This window comes from Corylus avellana, chromosome ca5 (genome assembly GCF_901000735.1).
Source record: "Corylus avellana chromosome ca5, CavTom2PMs-1.0".
In the NCBI taxonomy this organism is placed as follows: domain Eukaryota; kingdom Viridiplantae; phylum Streptophyta; class Magnoliopsida; order Fagales; family Betulaceae; genus Corylus; species Corylus avellana.
The window spans coordinates 16,226,944-16,234,805 of record NC_081545.1 but is presented as its reverse complement, the minus strand read 5'-3'; the positions used below and the strand labels follow the sequence as shown (position 1 = coordinate 16,234,805).

Sequence of the window (7,862 nt, the reverse complement as noted above, 5' to 3'; positions counted from 1 at the left end):
TCAAGTAGGATCAGAAACATCAATTTGGTTCCACAAAAATTGCATGCGAGCAAGAAAATCATTTATATTCTAATAAGATTCCTCCCTCAGATGGAAAAGCTCAAACAAAAGCTGATACTTGTGAGCACCATCTACAGAAGAATAACAAGAAGCAAGCATATCCTAAGCACCCTTTGCTTCATCAAAGCTTCCAAAAAGCGCTGAAATAGATGGGATAGTGGTATTACGAAACCATGTAAGAATTTGATGATGCTTGCTATCCCAGTCAATAAGACGAGTAGTGAAAGCCTCATTTGACTCAGAAGCCCCTTTAATTGGCCTTTTGACCTCCCCAGTCACATAAAGCCAAAGCTTGTGGCCTTTAAGAAACCTACGCATAGATTAGGACCACACCATATAGTTTGTGCCATCCAATACAGTTTGAACATGATTAAGAATCTCGTTTTGTGCCATCTAGAAGGCTCAAAAGCAAAAACAGACCACAAATATGAAATCAGGACGAAAACAATAGGTAAGAAAGCATCTGGTCAACTCTGAAGGTCAACAAAAAGTCAACGGTCAACCATGGCAAAAGTCAATAGTCAATGCTGATGTGGCAAGTACTGACTTGGTACTGCTTGCATGGCACTGCTGACGTGGCACTTTGGCTGATGTGGCACTTAGGGCTGACGTGGCACTTTGGCTGTTGTGGCACTTAGGGCTGACGTGGCACTTTGGCTGTTGTGGCACTTAGGGCTGACTTGGCACTTAGGGCTGACGTGGCAAGTGGGAGTGACAGGCGCATGTGGAGCACGTGCGACTGGATGAGGCGGCGAATGGTGCGTGAATCTCACGCGCAGAACTATGAGTGGCGCGTGAGGGTGCGTAGTTGGCTGGAATTGGATTCTGGTTGTAGTTCTAGAGTCACCAGGAGTAGATCTATCGATTGGTGGGCTAAGAGAAGCAATCGGACCATCGTGGCGGCCGGTGGTGGAACGGCAATGGCGGAATTGCTGAAACTTTGGGCGGCGTGTGAGAACTCCGATGGGATTGTGTGCGGCAACTCTATGACGGTTGTCTTCCGGGCTTTTAAGCGGTATAGTGATCCGCTGAAAACTTCAAGGAGAAGATAGAGAATTGTGAGGGACAGAGGGAAGGATTCGCCAGATAACACTGGCGGCGCTAAAAAAAAAAATTTAGATGCGGAAAAAATTTGAAGTGATTCAAAACCTGTGCTCTGATACCATGTTGAAAATAAGGTTATATATTGAATCACACTGTATAATGTACAGAAGGGGCCTATATATAGGCTAATAATACAGACCTAGTAGAATAAGGAAAGATTAACCTAATAAACTTAGAATACCAAAGAAAGTAAATAACAATAATATAATATTATTAATAGCTTACTTGAAAAATGCAACTACATTTAACTTTTTTTATTTATTTTTTTTTATTTTTTCCTCTTCTAATCAAATATTCATTTTACCTTTTTATTTTTGCTAATCCAATGTAGGGAATTTTTTACAAATTTGAAGAGCCATTTTAGATAAAAACAACATTTTGCTCTTCCATTGTGAATTCTCTAATACAATAAGGTGGAAGGGATGAGTATGATTAAAATGATCAAGACAAACGGTGGAGATTTTGGGAGAAGAAAAGTCACTTTGGGAAGAGAAAGGGTGTGTGGGGCTTGACAACTTGGATGATCGATCCTTTATTTTTATGCAAATTCCAACCATAATTTAATTTGGGAGGCATGGGTACCTGGAATTAGTCAGATAAAATGAAGCACTTAAATTGATCCTTGTAATCGTGTGTTTCCATTCCATTGTATAGTTCATCGAGCATATTCATTGGAATATTATTCCATTCCATACCGGCCATAGATAGTATTTGAGATCAAACGTACACATGTTAATTAGCCCCATTGAAGAGCTTCGTCCATTGCAGTTATTATATAAATTAGGTCTGCTGCAGTAATTCCAGTGGTTGCCGCATATGATATGTTGTTGTTGTTGTTGTTTAGGTTTGGGGTAGTTTCTTTCATTTGGTCGCTAAAAGCATAGCGACACAGTGGGCAGTGACTATTGGTGTTGACCCAAGCCATGATGCAGCCCTCATGGAACATGTGATTGCATGGGGTTAGCGTCACCTCCTCTCTTTCCTCAAAATCCTCCCAGCAAATGGGACACCTCTTATTATCTTCCTCATCCTCTGCATTCTCTTTCCCTTTCGCCGCTTCATGATTCAAGTTGTTCTTCTTCGCATTATTGTCTCTGTAATACAAGCTAAGCCTCCTTGTTATCCTCTTCGGGGTAGGATTGTATATTTCTTTCCTGAACTTTTTCTGACGATCATCACGCTTCATTAATCTGGAGTTCTCCTGCGAATTCCGTTGCCCTGTGAATCCTGGAGTTTGAGGGGAAACCAGCTGGCTCATTTGTCTGGGCCCCGCCGAGAGAGCTTGTCCTGAAAGGCTACGTACGTACAACAAAAATAATAAATAAATTGGGTTATTGATGGATTGGAGAAAATATTCCTGAAAAAATAAATAGATTACCTGGCGGGTACTAAGGCAGAGGACCCAGTAGTTGTGATTCTGTCCCGAGATTGTCCCCATGAATTAAGCGGGCCTGCCCAGACATCCTGCTCATCACGTACGTACACAAAAAGAAACAGATTATATATATATATATAGAGATAGAGAATTAAGGAGATCGAAGTAGTACGTAGTAATCCAGAATCACATATATATTCACATAATAATAGAGATAGAGATGGAGATAGAGATAGAGATAGAGATTGACATAATTTGTAGCAGGAGCTTCCCTTGGACTTGTAGAATACCAATTCACAAGACCTCGTCTGGTAGAATTGTTCATGCTTTCCTCCCTCGAGATCATCGATGACCTGATCATGTTTATTACCATTTTATATTCATTTTATTCCATTTTTGTGTACGTGGGGAGGTGGAGTGAATAAATACTTTCATTCTTGCTTTTGCTCTTCTGTCTTAATATATTCTTATGTAAAGCATGCAGGATACCTTGCCCCCTTTCGATCAAGATGCTCATCAATTGCCTCCTGCCTCGTGCCAAGGAATCAATTCTATATATATCAACAAAGAAAAGAAAAGAATAGGGTTCCTGGTTTTCATTTTATTTTCCTTAATTACTACAATGCCCTTTTTAAATACTACAATTTCCTACACAAGTGGTCGGTAGTTTAGGTATGGAATAATAAAAAGTTATACCTCACCAGTGGAGCTTACAAAAAGATAAATATAATTCCTCAACTTGACGGCGCCGGAACAACTTTGTCTTCCACTTCCTCTTACTTCTTCCCTGTGGAGGGATTCCCAGTAGTGACTTGTCTTGTATCTCATGAATAAGAATCAATTGCCTTTTGAGTTTGAAAACCAGCAATTGACAAATGATCGAGAATATATATATATATATATATATATATATGGCATTTTGCAATTAATACGTAACCTTTATCTTGCAAAATACCCCATGTTTCAGTTTCAGTTTATAAAACGCATATATTCTAAGGAGAATAATTTTAAAACTTTTGGGGGGACATTCATCCCCCACTCCTAAAAGTAGACCCGCCCTTGTTTAATTTGAAATTCAAAAACTCTCAATTAAATCCTCAAAGACTAGTTCAATGGGCTGAAGATCACGCCTTATGAAGCGGAAGTTGTTAGTTCAAATCTCCCTCTCCCCTCCTGTACAGACATGTCAAAAAAAATAAAAATAAAAAACTCTCAATTAAGGGTATCTAATTTTTATTTTTATTTTTTAATTATTCAATTTCGCTAGAATTTTTTGTTAAATTTTGTCAAATTTTCCAAAATACTCATTTTTTAATATAAAAAAAATACAACCAAAATTATAAAGATCCAGAAGTTTTTTTATATATATATATAAACATATTTGCAATATTTTGGGAATTTTGAAGTTTAGAAAGGTTTTCTGAAGTTTTTCCTAAAAAAACAACACTATTTTGAAAATTTTGACACTAATATTTAACGAAAAATCCTAATAGAATGAGATAATTGAAAATAATTGAAAGTTTAATACCCTCGATTAATAGAAATTTTCTAAAGTTTTACCTTTATTTTATTCATTTTATGTTATATCATAATAGTTTTAAGAAAGTGAAAGGTAATTTCATATTTTACTGTACATCTCGATCCATCATTTTAACAAATCATTCATTAATTTGTAATAGCTGTAGTCAAACGAACTAATAAACCTCCAAACATTTCAAACTATCTAAGAAAGAAATAATGTAAGTTTACATGATATCCAGTAGCCACATGACCAACACAAACACATCACTTTGTTTTAAATTCTTCTCATCAAAACAGGTTAATCTAAAGCATCAGCAAGTCTTAAGTCCTTCTTATCTCTTATTCTTATTTGAAATATCAACCTTTATCTATTTTATTTTATTTTTGTGGGACAAGACATATCACCACCAACCAACCCATGGTGTGGAATGGGGGTCACGGCACAAGAAAGCAACGATGATAAGACCCCAAATATTAGCATTAGCCATCAGTATTTTCATTAAATTAAAGAAAGTGCCATTAGAATATTTAAAGACAACGAATTTATTCAAGAAATATAGGAATGATGTTGACGCGCAATAATGCCGTTTTACTTAGAAAGTTTTTAGAATATATTTTGTGGGGTGCAATTTTAAATATATGCCATAAAAATAAATAAATAATTGACTTTCCTTACCAGTTACCGATTAATTGGACATGACCATAATAGTACATACTCACTGGGAGCTGCATAGGAGGTACCTAGACAGTGAAAACCGCATATGCTCTTTCAAGTCCGACTGAGCCATAGCCTGACTCAGCCCTATCAGAGTATCAATGAGAACGAAGGTGGATTACTTATAATTTGAAGACACGCTTAAATACATGCCTAATCACTTTAAAAATTTTCTTGGACCATTGAACCACTTTATCCTTTATGGTAATGCAATGAATTATAAGTTAGAAGGGGTCCTCTTATCTTCACATTACCAAAAAATATTGTTGCCATAGAAAATGAGTGCGGAAGAAGTTGTAAAGCTCTTGGATTCGTATTGGTTTGAGAGAAGATTTTTGTCTCACAACCCGATGGATGCACCAACAAAGGCAGCTGATCAGGAAGTGGAAGAAGAAGCAAAATATTCAGGGTTGCCGCGAACCCTCCATGTGAGGTCACTAAGTGATCAATTGTCGAGCTCAAGAAGAAGCTTTTCCTATGGTTCCCTCTCTATCTCTTCCGTCTCACTTATGTCCACACCTCCAAAGTTGCAAACAATTCTTTCTGACAAACAAGTCTTAGAATTCTCTAAAGAGGAAGAGAGGGTTAAGAAGAGAGAGAGTGAAAGAAAAAGGAGAAAACTTGCAAGCGCTAAGAGCTTGTCAGACCTCGAGTTTGAGGAGCTTAAGGGGTTTATGGATCTGGGTTTTGTGTTTTCCGAGGAAGAGAAGGATTCCAGATTGGTTTCAATCATCCCCGGCCTGCAAAGACTGGGAAGGAAAGGCAGTGGAGATGGCGAGGAAGAGGGAGAAATTAATGAGACTTTGGTTTCAAGGCCTTATTTGTCCGAGGCTTGGGATGTTTTGGGTCGTCTAAAAAACTGGAAAATTCCAGCTCCAGGTAATGAAATGGATATGAAAGATCAACTCAGGTTCTGGGCTCATACAGTTGCTTCAACTGTGAGATAACCAACACTAACTCTTTCATTCCGCTCCCCCCTTAATTTGTTCTTGGGTTTTTTATTTATTTATTTATTTATTTATTTTATTTAAGGATGCCTTTCTGTTGAAACTCTGTAAGTGTAAATAAAGTGTTGAAGATGCTCTTTTTCATTGCTTGTTTTTTGTTGGCTAAGAAATATTTTTGTTCTTATAGAGTGTGAATGTTGTTAGAATTGCTGGTGCAGGTTGGTTATTATTCTCCTCCTTGGAAATTTTGTAGTATTCATTTGGGGTTTGATTAATAATTTGATCTAGTTTTCGCCTAATTTTCTGTATTGATTTTTAACTTTTATGTTGAACAACTTAAGTCATCGACAAGAATGAATCTAAAAGGAAAAAGGAAAATGGACCCACGGTTGGAGAATGTTAGCTTCATCATGAGGCTAAAGAGAAGACGACAAAAAAAAAGCCTTCTACTTTACAACCACACTTGCACTTTTTATATTTGAATTTCTAGAGCCGTTTGGTGAAAGAAAGAAAGAAAGTTATTTCTCAATGGATAAAGTTTTCATCTAAACTGGATTGGAAGAATTTCCTTCAATCTAATCTATAAAAGTGATATCTGTCTCTCTTTATATATATATATATATATAAGCCAAGTTTTGACGTAGAGAGTGTTTAGAATTACGACACGTGTCTTGAACCCATGTTTTAGAGAGAGAGTGCCTATAATTGCGACACGTGATGTTTTAAAGAATGAACAAAAGTTTTAGGTATTTAAAACCCAGGGATTTTATTTGTAATGCATTTAATTATTTTAATGAAGAAAACAAAAGGTTCCGAAATTCTCTCTCTCTTTATATATCAATATTGTAAGATAATTAAAACATATGAATTTTATTTGTAATATATTTAATTATCTTAATGAAGAAAACAAAAGGTTCCCAAATTTTCTCTTTCTCCCTCTATTTTTCTTTTTATCTTCTCTTATTTTCTGTTTTCGTTTGTGTCCCTTATATTTTTTTCAAATTTATATATTATTTTTATTCAAATTGATTGTTTCTCTTTTGTAAATTTTATATTAAAATGTAGGGGTTTTATTTGTAATATATTTAATTGTCTTAATGAAGAAAACAAAGGTTTCCAAATTTTGTCTTTTTGTCTCTATTTATCTTTATGTCTTTTCTTGCTTTTTGTTTAATTATATCCTACAATTAAAACCTAAGGGTTTTATTTAGGATACATTTAATTGATGTCTTAGTGAAGAAAACAAAAGGTTCCAAACTTCTCTCTTTCTCTCTCTCTCTCTCTTTATTTTTCTTTTTTCTTTTCTTGCTTTCTATTTATATCTCAATGTTATTTTGTCAATTTTACACTCAATTTAGGGGAAAAGAGAGAGAGAGAGAGAGAGAGAGAGAGAGAGTTTCCAATTGTTGTTTCTGAGTGAAAAAATATACTTGAGTTCTTTTCTTTCTTTTGTTTTTTTGTTTTTTTTTTTTTGTTTTTTTGTTTTTTTTTTTGTTAGAATAGTTCTTTTCAATTATATTAGTATTTTTGTTTTTTGTTTTTTTTTTTTTCGTTTTTTAGTTGAGGATTTTTTAGTTTGTGTTGTTGTTCATTGAGTAATTCATTTTTCTGTTTACATGCTTAATTAATGGATGGCATTGGTTTTCAAGGTTTCATTGGAATCGGGAAAAGTATACTGTAGAAAAAGACAATACTTTCAATTATATTAAAAATTCTATTTTTAGTTTTTTTTATCTTTATTTAATGTAGTTGTGTTATTCCATTTTTTTTTCCTTAAATTTTCTACTAAATTATATATTATTTTTCATTCAAATTGATTATTTTTCTTTGATAAATTTTACATTGAATTCAGAAAAATGATAGTGAGAGAGAGTTTCTTATCATTATTTTTGGTATGAGGTATGACTTTTTTTTATTACGTTGATGTTTATTGAGTAGTTTTTTTTTTTTTTTTTTCCTATGTGTCCTAAAAGTAGTTCATTTTACGTTTTATATGTTATGTTATTTTATTCTTCGATTTTTTTTCCTTATATTTTGTTTTAACTTATATATATTTTTATTCAAATTTATTATTTTTCTTTTGTAAATTTTAGAAGGAAATTATAGTGAAAAAAAGAGGTATGAGGTATGAATTTTTAGA

The 7,862-nt window shown here is 34.3% G+C and overlaps 2 protein-coding genes across 2 annotated transcripts; one reads left to right on the top strand and one right to left on the bottom strand.

Annotated features, from left to right (window-relative positions):
- Nucleotides 1-1,703: 1,703 nt before the first annotated feature.
- LOC132183107 (RING-H2 finger protein ATL54-like) lies at nt 1,704-2,872 on the bottom strand. The gene is made up of 3 exons (XM_059596506.1): nt 2,790-2,872; nt 2,543-2,628; nt 1,704-2,459 (listed from the first exon to the last, which is right to left on the bottom strand). Exons 1-3 carry the CDS (start codon nt 2,862-2,864, stop codon nt 1,901-1,903), a joined length of 720 nt encoding a protein of 239 aa, XP_059452489.1. The 5' UTR covers nt 2,865-2,872; the 3' UTR covers nt 1,704-1,900.
- Nucleotides 2,873-5,032: 2,160 nt separating this feature from the next.
- On the top strand, nt 5,033-5,830 carry LOC132183192 (uncharacterized). Its single transcript, XM_059596595.1, has one exon. It carries the CDS (start codon nt 5,054-5,056, stop codon nt 5,720-5,722), a length of 669 nt encoding a protein of 222 aa, XP_059452578.1. The 5' UTR covers nt 5,033-5,053; the 3' UTR covers nt 5,723-5,830.
- Nucleotides 5,831-7,862: the final 2,032 nt, after the last annotated feature.

Excerpts from the sequence above, each read along its gene's own strand:
- LOC132183107 (XM_059596506.1), bottom strand. The coding sequence starts at position 2,864 with ATGAACAATTCTACCAGACGAGGTCTTGTGAATTGGTATTCTACAAGT. Across the intron at positions 2,629-2,789 it reads AAGCTCCTGCTACAAATTAT|GATGTCTGGGCAGGCCCGCT; the intron begins GTCAATCTCTAT and ends CGTGATGAGCAG. Across the intron at positions 2,460-2,542 it reads TCTGCCTTAGTACCCGCCAG|CCTTTCAGGACAAGCTCTCT; the intron begins GTAATCTATTTA and ends GTACGTACGTAG.
- LOC132183192 (XM_059596595.1), top strand. The coding sequence starts at position 5,054 with ATGAGTGCGGAAGAAGTTGTAAAGCTCTTGGATTCGTATTGGTTTGAG.